At 44.0% G+C, this 15,555-nt stretch overlaps 1 protein-coding gene across 1 annotated transcript in view; it reads right to left on the bottom strand.

Annotated features, from left to right (window-relative positions):
* Positions 1-3,095: 3,095 nt before the first annotated feature.
* LOC124716746 (luciferin sulfotransferase-like) overlaps positions 3,096-15,555 on the bottom strand; it is a 50,049-nt gene continuing 37,589 nt past the window's right edge. The window contains exons 5-6 of the mRNA XM_047243289.1: positions 12,793-12,887; positions 3,096-3,407 (exon numbers count right to left, since the gene is read on the bottom strand). Of these exons, the coding sequence (XP_047099245.1) occupies positions 3,096-3,407; positions 12,793-12,887 (407 nt within the window). The remainder of the gene's footprint in view (positions 3,408-12,792; positions 12,888-15,555) is intronic.

Raw genomic sequence — 15,555 nt, 5'->3', positions numbered from 1 at the left:
CCGACTGAAGTGCCTAGAACCACTCGGTCACAGCGGCCGGCCGTTGCTCTTCAGCTGAGAGACATAACAAGTAAACAGGAAGACATTTTAAACAATATAAAGAAGAAAACATCGCAGAATATGGAAACCAAAAACGACAGAACATAAGAAAAGAAAGCATACAAAGCAGTGACTGTAACAGAGAGGTAAAAATCTAAAAAAAGTATTTTACGCAAACACAAACTGGGTTAAAAGGCACCAGGTAAAGTATGGCCAGAACATAAAAAGTTGCAGAATGATTAAGACAGCCATGTGATTGGAACAATCATGGAAGATAAAAGGGCAGGCACATAATTAAAACCACAGCACTAGCTGACACTGTATAATGGTGCTGAAACAAAACACTAACACAGCACACTTGATAATGAATAAAAACCTGGTGGGAGGATCTGCCAAAGGAGGGGGGGTGGGGGGGGGGGAACAGGGAGAAGGGAAAAGGAAGGGGAGGAGGGGAGAGAAAGGGGGATGAGGTGGGAGCACACCGAAGGAGGGCTGGGGAGGAAAGGGACGGGAGAGGAAAACAACTGAGGAGGGGGTGCAGGGACTCAGGGGAAAGGATAGAAATCCGCTTTGGGAGGAGGAGAGAGGAAAAGGAGGGGCCCTGGGGAGGGGGGGGGGACAAGGCCAGGTTACAGTTAGAAGGAAGGGTATATGTCACAGCAAAGTTCAACATCTGGGAGGGGGAGGTGCTGGAAATTGCCCTGATGGAGGAGACGGAGGGTGTGGAGGTAGAGAGAGGGAGGGATACAGCGATAGAGGTTTGGCAATGGGCGGGGGGTGGAGAGGAAAGAGGAAACCAGGGGGTGGGGGGATCAAGCCTGCGGACAGTGTAAAGGAAGTGGAGATGTCAGAGAAAAAGAAGGTGGTGGGGGAAAGAGATAAGGTGATACAGGAGTTGTGTGGGGGAGGAAGACGGATACAGAAGGCAAGGCAGAGCACGTGGCGTATCATCAGGTGTAGTTGGTATGTCCTTGTGGACAGCACCTTTCAGCTCTCCACAGAGAAGGAAGTCTACAGCTGTCAAACCTGGGAACGGGCCAGGCAGTTCCGCAATATTTCCACTGTAAGTTATAGATGGTTCAACCTAAATATATATACAGAGGAACATTAATAAAACCATCTCCAGGGACGGATTGCTGACGGGAAATGGAGGGAAAAAGATTCTACAAACACGTGTCCAGAAATGCATCTATGACACAGTAGATGGCACTGACAAATGACAGTCCCTCTGACCACGTGCCACGTGTTCCTTGTGTGTTGCAGGCTGTGTGACTGATGCAGCAGAATGGTCTGGTATTTTTGTCAGGAACAAGCAGAGGTGGTGTCTGTGTACGGCCAAGCAGATGCAAACGGTCGATAGGCAGCACAACTGCACCAAAACAAGTACTGACACAGACGACGACCACATCACACAACACTTCAAGCACTGGTTTGGCGCTTGTGCGATCATGGATTCTTTCAGACAGACGAACATGAAGGGAGGCGGCGGACTGTGCGTACGCCAAATCTGGAGGATCGGGTTCCACAGGATATTGAAACGAGCCATAGTACAAGTTCCAGGCAAGTGGCCCGCCAACATGGTGTAAGCCAAAGCACGATTACGTGTATCCTGCATGACACCCGCTACTGTCCCTATCACCTGCAATCCCATGGAGGCCACTTTGAACATCTGTTGTGACGTGGGCGAGATGTAACTCAGTACTGTGGTCATAGTCGAATTGTTGTCGTTGCACCCACACCGTCCATTTCGAGACACATGTTCGTCAGACCTTTTTTCCTCCATTTCCAGTCTGTCGCTGCAGTTTGTTTAGTTCCTGCTTTCTTCGGAGCATCGTTCTCTGAATTCCCATCTGTCAACTTTCTGCTTAAATACCTTTCTGTCCAAAATATCTGAATAATTTATCTGAGTTTTTATACAGGTCCTATTTGACCGCTTGTACCCAGGGTATAGTTTTAAGTCCTTCTATGTATTTAAGAATTTTGTGGTTGAGTCTTGTTTTGGGACGCCTAGAGACGTTCCCATAAAATTTTAATCGCCTTTTTCTAACGTCTGCTGCAAAGTTGGACAAGTTCTCAGTTATATAGAGTGCAGCAATCAGTCGTCCTTCTTAGATCTTATTACGCAAATCCAGATTTACGCTAGTAGCTAGCCATTCTCAATGCACTACTTGCTCTTGTCAATGCATGTGAGCCCCTGTTGGATGACATGCATTGACAATAGCAAATAATGCATTGGGAAGGGTAGCTACTAGCCGAAATGTGGATTTGCTTAATTAAATCTTAAAAGGACGGCTGATTGTTGCACTCTATATTTGTAAGTTACATAACAGTCGCTGAATTAGTTTTTTTAAGGGGAATGTTATTTGGTATTTTGTCTTGCCCCGTAGCTTCAGCCGGCCGGAGTGGCCGAGCGGTTCTAGGCGCTACAGTCTGGATGTGTGATGTCCTTAGGTTAGTTAGGTTTAAGTAGTTCTAAGTTCTAGGGGACTGATGACCTCAGATGTTAAGTCCCATAGTGCTCAGAGCCATTTGAACCGTAGCTTCAAGGACTTCACGAAAACATTTAAAATATGGGACTCTGTTGATATGACCATATTTTGCGGTCTTGCTTTGGGTGTCAGTTCTTGTGGAGATGAACTCAAACTTTAGGAAAACTAGAGTTCATTAACCGTGGCAGCAGTCTCAAGAATTAAGTGATTGCATCGTAAAAATGAGACAGGGCTGAACGGTTTAGCAGGAGCGCCCCTTAAACCTCAGAAAATTTTATTTGTCTCGTTGAAATACATTTTCATCTACTTCATTGTACAATATGCAGTAGTTTGACAATAGTGCTTCTTTACTGATGTTTGATTTGGCTTTATTAGAAGTTTTGTGCGTTATGTGTGCGTGGGTGCGTGCGCACATGAGTGCTTGCTTGAGAGTGTGTGTGTGTGTGTGTGTGTGTGTGTGTGTGTGTGTGCGTGTGTCTTTAGTAGAGAGATTTCGCCAGAACAGCACTGGCGTTGAACTCGACAGCTTCTCTCTGGTAGCCAGGTGTGCACGCCTGCTCCTCGCAATCATCTGAGCCCATCGAAGTCGGACCCGGCGAGACAGGCGTCGGTCCAGGCGTCGACCTTCAGGCGAACTTCTTCAGAGAGTCGCTGCTGGCCGTCGCCCACGGCGCCGCTACGCATGAACCTGAGGCCTTCAGAGACAGCGGGTCGGAGGCCCATGTCCTGGCGGGCGTTCTCCACCTTCTCCTCGAAGTTGACGGCCTTGTTGGAGCGCATCTTCTGGAAGCTGAGGTGCTCCAGCAGCGCCGGCAGCTGGTCCTCCGGCAAGGGTCTCCCCAGGTGGGCGGCCACTCTGTGCACCACCGAAGACAGGTCCTGCCAACAGACCACAGGCGCTCTACGACAGCAGCTACGATCAGCATCGGGGGCCTCATATGGCCACAGCCACACAAGTGGAAGGTCCAGCTCCAGCGACACTGCGGACCTAGGGCGTCAAATCCTCTCAATAAATCACAGATTGATTGTAAGAACAATCATACCTAGGACCAGGGTCCTCCAGTGGTCTCAGCTGCACCAGCTGTTATACGAGGGCGTGCGGGAAAGCAATGCCTTCGAATCTTCGATATGAAAACTCTTGTAGCTTTTTAAATACTAAAAAAAGAGTTCTTCATTTTTATTTTTCATGTCTACATGTTTATTTCTGAATACAGTCAGCCTGGCGACGAACACATTTCGCCGGCCGGAATGGCCGAGCGGATCTAGGCGCTTCGGTCTGGAACCGCGCGACCGCTACGGTCGTAGGTTCGAATCCTACCTCGGGCATGGATGTGTGTGATGTCCTTAGTTAGGTTTAAGTAGTTCTAAGTTCTAGGGGACTGATGACCTCAGATGGTAAGTCCCATAGTGCTCAGAGCCATTTGAACCATTTTTGAACACATTTCTCCCAACGAGAGCAGTCACAGTCGAATGTTCGACTCTGTTGACGGAGTCACGACCTCACCTCTGCTTGTACCGCGTCATCACTATCAAACTAAAATCCTCGAAGCTGTTCTTTAAGTATTGGAAACAGATGAAAATCTGACAGGGCTAAGTCGGGCCCGTATGGAGGATTATCCATAACGGTGAACCCATGGTGTTGTATTGTTGCCGGCCAGAGTGGCCGAGCGATTCTAGGCGCTACAATCTGGAACCGCGAGGCAGCTAAGGTCGCAGGTTCGATGTGTGTGATGTACTCAGGTTAGTTAGGTTTAAGTAGTTCTACGTTCTAGGGGACTGATGAGCTCAGAAGTTGAGTCTCATAGTGCTCAGAGCCATTTGAACCATTTCAGTATAGGAATCACACAGCCAACCGTTTGTAAATAGCCGTTTGGTACACTGACCTAAGTTTCGACACCTCTAAGGTCTCTTCAGAATGAAATTTTAAGAAACCCTACGAAATAGTACATCAAGTTTGTCGCCAGAACAAACTGCCATGTTCGGAAAAGGGCTTAAATACAATGCAATACCTAAGCTGACAGACAAAAAGTTATAGAAAATATGATTGTAGATCTAAAAATTGGCCTTGTTAGGATTAAATTAGACGCTTCTAGTCAAACGAGGGTAGCTCATGATGGGTGCCGTATTTTGAGAAACATGCTGTTAAAAACTCCGTCAATAGCATTTCGATAAAAATTTTTTTAAAAATATGTCGGGCTAAGAAAACAACGCCCTTATAACGCAGTCTGACAAAGGGAATGCTTTAATCGTTGCTACTCAGAACGAATGTGTGTCTGAAACTTCACAATTTTTTTGAAGAGAATAATGTTTCGGAGCGACCCCCCAAGATAAAAAAGAAATTAGACTTGCCATTAATGGCGCTATATGCTTTTTTTTTTTTTTTCATCAGTCTACTGACTGGTTTGATGCGGCCCGCCACGAATTCCTTTCCTGTGCTAACCTCTTCATCTCAGAGTAGCACTTGCAATCTACGTCCTCAATTATTTGCTTGACGTATTCCAATCTCTGTCTTCTTCTACAGTTTCTGCCCTCTACAGCTCCCTCTAGTACCATGGAAGTCATTCCCTCATGTCTTAGCAGATGTCCTATCATCATGTCCCTTCTCCTTATCAGTGTTTTCCACATATTCCTTTCCTCTCCGATTCTGCGTAGAACCTCCTCATTCCTTACCTTATCAGTCCACCTAATTTTCAACATTTGTCTATAGCACCACATCTCAAATGCTTCGATTCTCCTCTGTTCCGGTTTTCCCACAGTCCATGTTTCACTACCATACAATGCTGTACTCCAGACGTACATCCTCAGAAATTTCTTCCTCAAAATAAGGCCGGTATTTGATGTTAGTAGACTTCTCTTGGTCAGAAATGCCTTTTTTGCCATAGCGAGTCTGCTTTTGATGTCCTCCTTGCTCCGTCCGTCATTGGTTATTTTACTGCCTAGGTAGCAGAATTCCTTAACTTCATTGACTTCGTGACCATCAATCCTGATGTTAAGTTCCTCGCTGTTCTCATTTCTACTACTTCTCATTACCTTCGTCTTTCTCCGATTTACTCTCAAACCATACTGTGTACTCATTAGACTGTTCATTCCGTTCAGCAGATCATTTAATTCTTCTTCACTTTCACTCAGGATAGCAATGTCATCAGCGAATCGTATCATTGATATCCTTTCACCTTGTATTTTTATTCCACTCCTGAACCTTTCAATTATTACCATCATTGCTTCCTCAATGTACAGATTGAAGAGTAGGGGCGAAAGGCTACAGCCTTGTCTTACACCCTTCTTAATACGAGCACTTCGTTCTTGATCATCCACTCTTATTATTCCCTCTTGGTTGTTGTACATATTGTATATGACCCGTCTCTCCCTATAGCTTACCCCTACTTTTTTCAGAATCTCGAACAGCTTGCACCATTTTATATTGTCGAACGCTTTTTCCAGGTCGACAAATCCTATGAAAGTGTCTTGATTTTTCTTTAGCCTTGCTTCCATTATTAGCCGTAACGTCAGAATTGCCTCTCTCGTCCCTTTACTTTTCCTAAAGCCAAACTGATCGTCACCTAGCGCATTCTCAATTTTCTTTTCCATTCTTCTGTATATTATTCTTGTAAGCAGCTTCGATGCATGAGCTGTTAAGCTGATTGTGCGATAATTCTCGCACTTGTCAGCTCTTGCAGTCTTCGGAATTGTGTGGATGATGCTTTTCCGAAAGTCAGAAGGTATGTCGCCAGACTCATATTCTACACACCAACGTGAATAGTCGTTTTGTTGCCACTTCCCCCAGTGATTTTAGAAATTCTGATGGAATGTTATCTATCCCTTCTGCCTTATTTGAGCTATTTGCTTAAACCGTTTCTTAAAGAACATCTTATTAATACGAATCCACAGGTCCCAAAAATGCTTTCTCAGTTTAAAGTACATAAAATTCGACATCCGACATGTCCGGTTGTAAACAGTATGAACAGTGCTTTTCATGACTTAGCAAGATTTCTTTACGAAAAAGTTAAAAAAGTCCTTTGTTTTTCGAAATTATTGTTCTGTCGTCAATAGTCAAAATCGAGTCAATAAAATCAAAGATTTGCGATGTGATCAAGATACTAAATTGTTTCCAGTAGATATTACGAACCTGCATACTAATGTACCTGTTCAAACAACTGTTGACATAGTTGAAGTAAACTTACGTACTTTTAAAAAAGGTGTTTCTGATGAGCAAGTCACTGACCTAATTCGTTTGCTAAGAATGGTAGTAAAATACAACTATTTTGTTTTCAGTGACGGTCTGGCAATGTGTAACCCACTGGCAAGCATCTTGGCCGATATTTTCATAAATTCGCTGGAAGAAAAATTCTTCAATAATTTATCAGTTGCTGATCTGAGTATTCTGTCGTATTCTCGGTACGTAGACGACATTTTGATCATATTCAGCGGTTCCCTGGAAGAAATTGAAACCTATTTTAATAGTCTTCATTAAAAAATCGACTCACAGTAACAATCGTCAGCTTTATTACTTGGACCTTAGTGTTGCTATTGACAATGACAGACTTTCCTTCGGTATTTTTCGAAAAACCACTAACACAGATCAGATTGTGCCTGCTAGTTCAGTGCATCCTCATTCCTATAAAGATGCAGTTTCCCATTCAGCCATTCATCGTGCAGCTTCTATACCTTTGTCATCTGACAAGCCTAATGAAAAGATGAATTTAATAAAAACTATTGAAATTAATAACGGCTATGATCCCTCGTAAAGACTTCAAAGTTACAACCAGCGCTAAAGTGATTACTTTAGGCATCAGCGCTGTTTCTGACAATAACGAGTACAAAAACATTTTTCCATTCCATTTTTACGTTCTATTTCCTGTAAAATTCGTCGTCTTCTAGTTAAAAAATATGGATGCAAAGTTACTTTTCCACTAACAATAACTTGAAAAAAAAATAATCTTGTGCATAATCTCAAGTCCACAGATGCTGCTATACACAGTTAAGGAGTTCATAAAACCACTTGTGATACATGTCCAGTTTATTATATAGGACACACTGGAAGATCTTTCAGTGTCAGGTACATCATCATCATCAATTTTCTACTATATTAGCATGTCCTTTGCCTCTCCATTATCTATGATCCATTGCTTCTTTCTTAAGGCTGTTGTATGTTGTACCGTCCATCACGTCATCCAGTAACTGAAATCTCTTCCTTCCTCGCTTCCTTTTCCCTTCTACACAACTTTCCAAAACTGTTTTTATCAGTCCTTCTTAATATACGCCCAATCTAATTTCTTTTTCTTCTTTTTATTACATCTAGTAACTGTCTTTTCTCTCCCACTCTTCACAGTACCTCTTCATTTTTTACTCTCTCCATCCAACTTATTCGTTCCATCCTCTGCCATGTCCACATCTCAAAAGCCTCCAGCCTTTCTCTGTCTTTCTTCCTCAAAGTCCATGTTTCAGGGCAATACAGAAGAACACTAAGAACACTCCACACAACATTTTATGAGTCTTTTCCTGAGTTATCTGTCCAGACTGCTGTAGAAAATTCTCCTTTTCGTATAAAATACCTCTTTTTCCCATTGCTATCCTTGTTTTAATTTCTGTGCTGCACTTCCAGTCAGTGTCTATCCTGCGTCCAAGATACTTAAAATTTTGAAACTGTTCTAATATTTTTCCATTCGGCATAATTTTTTCTATATTTCCTCCTAGTGTCAATATTTTTGTTTTCTTTGTATTCATTTTCATTTCATAATTTTTTCCGTTAGCTTCAATGGCGTCCACTAAATCCTGTAATTCTAATTCTAATTCTAAATGCTGTAGCCTGACACTGTAAAAGAATTACAGTGTCAGGTACAAGGAACATTTATTTGGAATAAGAGGCACTAATGTAGACAGAAGAGCCCAAGAAACTGGTACACCTGCCTAATATCGTGTACGGCCCCCGCGAGCACGCAGAACGGCCGCAACATGACTTGACATGGACTCCACTAATGTCTGAAGTCGTGCTGGAGGGAACTGACACCATGAATCCTGCAGGGCTGTCCATAAATCCGTAAGAGTACCAGAGGTGGAGATCTCTTCTGAACAGCAAGTTGCAAGGCATCCCGGATATGATCAATAACGTTCATGTCTGGGGAATTTAATGGCCAGCGGAAGTGTTTAAACTATGATGAGTGTTCCTGGAGCCACTCTGTAGCAATTCTGGACGCGTGGGGTGGCACATTGTCCTGTTGGAATTGCCCAAGTCCGTCGGGATGCACAATGGAATGAATGGATGCAGGTGATCAGACAGGATGCTGACATACGTGCCACGTGTCACAGTCATATCTAGACGTATCAAGGGTCCTACATCAGTCCAACTGCACACGCCCCACACCATTACAGAGACTCCATCAGCTTGAACAGTCCCCTGCTGACATGGACGATCCATGGATTCATGAGGTTGTCTCCATACCCATACAAGTCCAACTGTTCGCTATAATTTGAAAGGAGACTCATCCGACCAGGCAACATATTGCCAGTCATCAACAGTCCAATCTCGGTGTTGACGAGCCCAGGCGAGGTGTAAAGCTTTGCGTCGTGCAGTCATCGTGGGTACAGGAGTGGGCCTTCGGATCCGAAAGCCCATATCGATGACGTTTCATTGAATTTTAGCCCCCACGACTCCCTCCAATACTTAATTCATGATTCCTTGTCTCAGAATGCGTCCTACCAACAGATCCCTTCTTCCAGGCCGGCCGGTGTGGCCGTGCGGTTCTAGGCGCTTCAGTCTGGAACCGCGTGACCGCTATGGTCGCAGGTTCGAATCTTGCCTCGGGCATGGATGTGTGTGATGTCCTTAGGTTAGTTAGGTTTAAGTAGTTCTACGTTCTTAGGGACTGATGACCACAGATGTTAAGTCCCATAGTGCTCAAAGCCATTTGAACCTTCTTCCAGTCAGGTTGTGCCGTAAATTTCTTTGCTCCTCAATTCAATTCAGTATTCCCTCATTAGCTACGTGATCTACCCATCTAATCTTCAGCAATCTTCTGTAGCACCACATTTCAAAATCTTCAATTCTCTTCTTGACCAAATTCTTAATCGTCCATGATTCACTTACGTAAATGGCTAGACTCGATACAAGTAGTCTCAGAAAATACTTCCTGACACTTAAATTTATACTTGATGTTAACAAATTTCTCTTCTTCAGAAACGCTTTTGTTGCCATTGCAAATCTACTTTTCATATCCTCTCTACTTCGGCCACCATGTTATTTTGCTGCCCAAAAAGCAAAACTCATCTGCTACTTTAAGTGTCTCATTGCTTAATCTGCCGTAATACTCATCGTAAATCAGGCTGGCAGTAATTTTCTCGGCATCCTGAACACGTTATAAACGCTATAGTTTTACAATTACATTTTCGTTTCAAAGTTGCTATAGAAAAACAAACTTGGTTTACAGTCATCAAAGGTTCTCTCAAATTGTACAGTCTGCACCAAAGCAAGCGTAATGCTGCTCGAAGAGCAAAAACAAAATAATAGAATATGAAGTCCCGTAGGCTTTAACTACAATCCCTTCTTGGAAAGACTTTCAGAATCCTTTTGGATGCTACAGGTACAATCCCTTCTTGGAAATTTGTTTGCTATCCCAAGATTTCCTTGATCTTTCCTTTTCATGCATTTTATGAAAATATTAAAATTACAACACATTGTGAATTTCGGTTTATTTGCAGTGTAAGTGATGCAAAATTTTAAAATAGATCAGTTGCCAGTAAAGGGACTCGCCTCCCCACCACCCTCGGATTACCATTTCGCTGCTCCAACCGCTGCCTGGAAACTACGCTGACATACAGTCATGGAACTAAATATTCATACAGTAGGTGGTGACAAACTACGATGGTGTGTTGGGATAGTAAACCACCACAGCGCCGATACGAATTAGTGCGATCATGTAGCGTCAGATAACCATATTCTTGGTAATGAAGCTTCCCGTATGCCATGAATCTGTTCTGGGAAAATAAAATATGTTACACTCCGCACGGTCTACGACAGGGCAGAATTTATTCATACAGCGGACTACTTTCAACCAAACAAACGGCTGACGCAGCCCCGGAGTGCATGCCACACTTGTGTAGTCGTGTGGCGGCCGTGAATCAACAGCACGTCGGACGTGGGTACCGTGGAACAGCAGAATGGGCCGCAAGGGGAAGGAAACGACCATTGAGCAACGAAACATTGTTGTGGCCCAATATCTTCAACACAAGTTATATGCCGAAATTGCAAACATCATAGGACGAAGCCGAGGACTGAGCAATCTATCATTAAGCGATATGAGGACAGACATGTAGTAATAAACAGTGAACGATACGGTCGTCCACAGAAGCTTACAACAAGAGAGACCAGAATGCTACTAAGAATCATCAAGAAAAAACCGAAAACGACAGCGTCGGCACTATCCGCATGTGCACATGACCACTTCCGAAAGGACATCACTCCAAGGGCAGTTCGCACCATTCTCAATCGTTCGAGAACAGAGCCAGGGTCCCGAGACGAAAGCCTTACATCAGCAAAAAGAACAGGAAGTGGCGGATGGAATTCGTGAAACAGCATGTAACCAAGACAGCAGACTTCTGGGATACTGTATTGTTTAGTAATGAAAGCACAATGATGGTAGGATCTTGGTCTGGAGAAGACCGAATACCGACCCCGACCGAAACAACATTCAACCCACGGTGAAGCACGGAGGTGGTGGAGTGATGGTATGGGGCTGTATGTCAGCCTCCGGTGTCGGAAAATTAGTGTTTGCGGAAGGTACCATGGTCAGATTTGTGTACATGAACATTTTCAAACAGAACTTAAAACAGAATGTTGACGCCTTGGGTCTTCCTAGAAATTATTACTTCCAACAGGACAATGATCCCAAACACACGGCGCAAATTGTCCGGCTGTGGTTGCTCTACAACACTCCACACACTCTTAAAACACCAGCTCAGAGTCCGGACCTGAATCCTATCGAACACTTGCGGAGTGAGCTGGAAACACGAGTGAGAAAACACGACATCCGTAGTAAGGCCTCTTTGAAAGAGACTCTCCTTCGAGAATGGGAAGGTATCACGTCGGAAACTACAAGAAAATTGGTCCATTCCATGCCACGGAGGTTGCGAGAAGTAATACATCGGAAGGGTATGCATACGAAGTATTAAACATGTTATGGCTTTGTTAGAAGTGTCTTTTCTGTTGGTGTATGAATACTTAATTCCTAGCGCAGTAGAGAACTTGGCAGACGTTTTTGTATTTTGTTTTGTAAAGGCTTGTTCAAAAATGGGTCTGAGCACTATGGGACTTAACATCTATGGTCATCAGTCCCCTAGAACTTAGAACTAATTAAACCTAACTAACCTAAGGACAGCACACAACACCCAGCCATCACGAGGCAGAGAAAATCCCTGACCCCGCCGGGAATCGAACCCGGGAACCCGGGCGTGGGAAGAGAGAACGCTACCGCACGACCACGAGATGCGGGCAGGCTTGTTCATTCTCGTTCTATATACCAGCATAGCTGCATTGGCGACTGGCCAATGTGTATAGTGCAAATCCAATTAATGTTTTTGGTTTCGTATTGTCAATAAAGGCGGTTTACTTTTCCACGCTCTAGTGTATGAATGCTTATTTCCATTACTGTAAATAGCACATACCTCGCACGACCCGCGCAATAAATGCTACTTTCTTCTAAACGCTGGGTCATCTGGAGCTACCGCTTCCGTCACCCCTGTTTCTGGCCAAGCCATGCACTTACCATTGATTTGGAAGATATCGGGTATAATGAGTAGGCGTGGTCCGCTTGTTAGTGGTGCGTGGAAGCTAACCTTACGCGGAGAAGACACAAGGAAATGCGCCGAACTGTTTACGTTCCTACGAGAGCACCAGCACACAGCTTGGCAGTGTGAAATAATGATGGCGTATACCTACCAATCTCCTATACCCTCGTGGCCTGTAAATGGTCAAACAACAGCAGCCACGACAGTCACTCTTTTTCCTTACGAGGGCAATGGAGGGTTTTGTCGAAAACCAGACTTGACACGACAAGTAAACCAAAGTTGTTTTATGTAAGGATGTCGACACGAGAAACTTCGATTTCATGTCAATAATTCGCTGTCAAAAAAAAGCTTCTGTCGCAGTCTTTTTAACCTGCGTCATATCTAAGAGCGACACGGGTCCCAAAAGACAGCCGACATCGGTGAATCACATTGATGCTCATGTTTTACCTTGACCCGTTGTATGTTCAATATAAGAAATACTTACCGCCTTCATCTCCTCAAAGCTGTAGACGAGTACGTTCGGTTCATTCCTCAACTTCCAGAAAGCGAGGACGTGGTCCCAGAATGGGGTGTACTTTGCTGCAAATAAATAAAAGTATAAATAAAATAACATTTGTTTTCCCGTTTGGTTGTTAAAAAACAGCGTTTCTAGCATAATTAGCTGCATTGGGTTGAAACGGATTTCCTTATATCTATCCTTGTTACTAAATTACTAACTATACTTCCGACACTCACAAATTAGAGCAGCTGTGACAAATGGAGAGAGAATTATAGAATACTTATTTCAAGTTACATGACGATGACGATGAAAATGATGCTGTTGCGCGCATGACATCATGGTCTCAAGGTATTTGAGACGAGTATGGTTATTAGACATGTGTAACATCTCTTTGCCCCTTCTCCCTCCTCCACCGCCCGTCCCCCCTCTCCCACGCTCCCTCCCACCCTCCCTCGCTCCTCTCTCTTCTTATCGCCCTCTCTCTCTCTCTCCCCCCTCTCTCTCCCCTCGCTCTCTCTCCCCCTCCCTCTCTGACTCCCCCCCCCCCATCTCTCTCTCTCTCTCTCTCTCTCTCTCTCACACACACAAAAAAAATTCATTAAAATCATCAAGTCTGAAATAATGAATTAAAAGAGCAAAAAAACAACAATGAAAGACATAAAAAAGTAATGCACAAAATCATGGGTGCCTGATCGCTAGATCAATAAAGGATGAATGAGCCAGCCACTGTGGAACACTCCAACCTAAGAGCTTAGGGTGAAGGTTGGAAAATTCGCAAAACTGAGAAATACGGACCTCGTCAACTGTTAAAATGGATGATAAATACCCACCTAAATCTGCTGCTGCTCACTCGTGAGAATACAAAACACACTGTATTAAAAGATGACGCTCCATAATGCATACGCAGCATGTGCCATAAATAGCCGGGTCTTCCGAAGCGAGCAAAAGGTGTAGGGAGACGACTGAGTAGGACTTTGTCCCACCTGTATGATCAAAAGCACGCACTTCAATTTATCCATCTTATATGGATGTTATTTAATAGCTGCGGCTGTATTGTAAGATTTTTATGAAATAATGTATACTGCAACAGTCACTTCTCACTAATATTTTATTAGCATGACTCGTTCCGGCAGCATGATGCCATCGTCAGATGCACAAAAATGGTTCAAATGGTTCAAATGGCTCTGAGCACTATGGGACTTAACTTCTGAGGTCATCAGTCCCCTAGAACTTAGAACTACTTACATCTAACTAACCTAAGGACATCATACAGATCCATGCCCGAGGCAGGATTCGAACCTGCGTCCGTAGCGGTCGCGTGGTTCCAGACTGTAGCATCTAGTACCGCTCGGCCACCCCGGCCGACTCGTCAGATGCATTTGCAGTTACTTTTACATATTAATTACAGTGTAAAAATAACTCTAAATGCACCTGAAGATGCGAGCACGCTACCGAAAGACGGTGTGCCAATAAGACATTAGTAAGAAGTAAGTATTGCACTATATATTATTTCATAATAAGAAGGAACACCACAGGTGGATAGTTGCTTCCACAGCCGGCAACTTGTTGTCCCTACCTCCACCCAGTCTTCCTGCGATTGGTGCCTGACCTTCTGGACCAACAACTAGTACACAGCTTGTATGGGAATGGAAGATATTCAACTCTGTCACCCCATTCCCCTAAATCGCTCGAGGGAAATTCCTGGGTGGTTCCTTAGAAAGGGCACGGCCGATTTTCCTTCCCCATCCTCGACACAATACGAGTATGTGTTCCGTCTCTAATGACCTCGATGTTGACGGAATATGAATTCCAATCTTCCTTCCTTCCTTTTGCCACCCAAACTGCCCCCCTTGGCCGCTATGTCAACTTGTTCATTTCCTTTTACTCTCATATGCCCAGGTACCAAGCGGAATACCATCACCTCTCCATGCCATTGCAGCAAGAGCAATCTTGTACAGGTTGTACAACTTTATGTTCTGGGTACATTTATTGAAGGCGCTGTAGAGGAAGAAGGGTGTGGTGCAGAAGAGAAGCATGTTCCCTCCGTCTCATCTCGTCTGGTGCAGAGCCTTCACCATCGCGCAAGCCCAGCATGCTAGACAGCGAAAGCATCTGGTAGGCAGACTCTGAGGACTCGATCTGGGAAAACTATTGAGCAGCCAAGAAATCTCTTTGTTTTGTCACATATTGTTACAAGGGTTAGGTGAGGTCCGCTATAGAGTGGTGCAGCAGATGACGCTGTAGGAAAGCTGCACAGGAACACAAATAACTAGCGAACACATAAATACAGTAGACAGAGGTTTTACTTAATTTCTAGCTTTTTCCAAGCATTGCGAGGAAACTTTACAAAAGAACTAACAACAATAAAGCACAAATATTACACTACTGGTCATTAAAATTGCTACACCAAGAAGAAATGAAGATGATAAACGGGTATTCATTGGACAAATATATTATACTAGAAATGACATATGATTACATTTTCACGCAATTTGGGTTCATAAGTCCTGGCCGTAATAACGGCCTTGATACGCCTAGGCATTGAGTCAAACAGAGCTTGGATGGCGTGTACAGGTACAGCTGCCCATGCAGCTTCAACACGATACCACAGTTCATCAAGAGTAGTGACTGGCGTTTTGTGAGGAGCCAGTTGCTCGGCCACCATTGACCAGACGTTTTCCATTGGTGAGAGATCTGGAGAATGTGCTGGCCAGGGCAGCAGTCGAACATTTTCTGTATCCAGAAAGG

This window comes from Schistocerca piceifrons, chromosome 9, assembly GCF_021461385.2.
Source record: "Schistocerca piceifrons isolate TAMUIC-IGC-003096 chromosome 9, iqSchPice1.1, whole genome shotgun sequence".
Classification (NCBI taxonomy): Eukaryota; Metazoa; Arthropoda; class Insecta; order Orthoptera; family Acrididae; genus Schistocerca; species Schistocerca piceifrons.
This window is presented reverse-complemented; position numbering and strand designations above follow the sequence as displayed.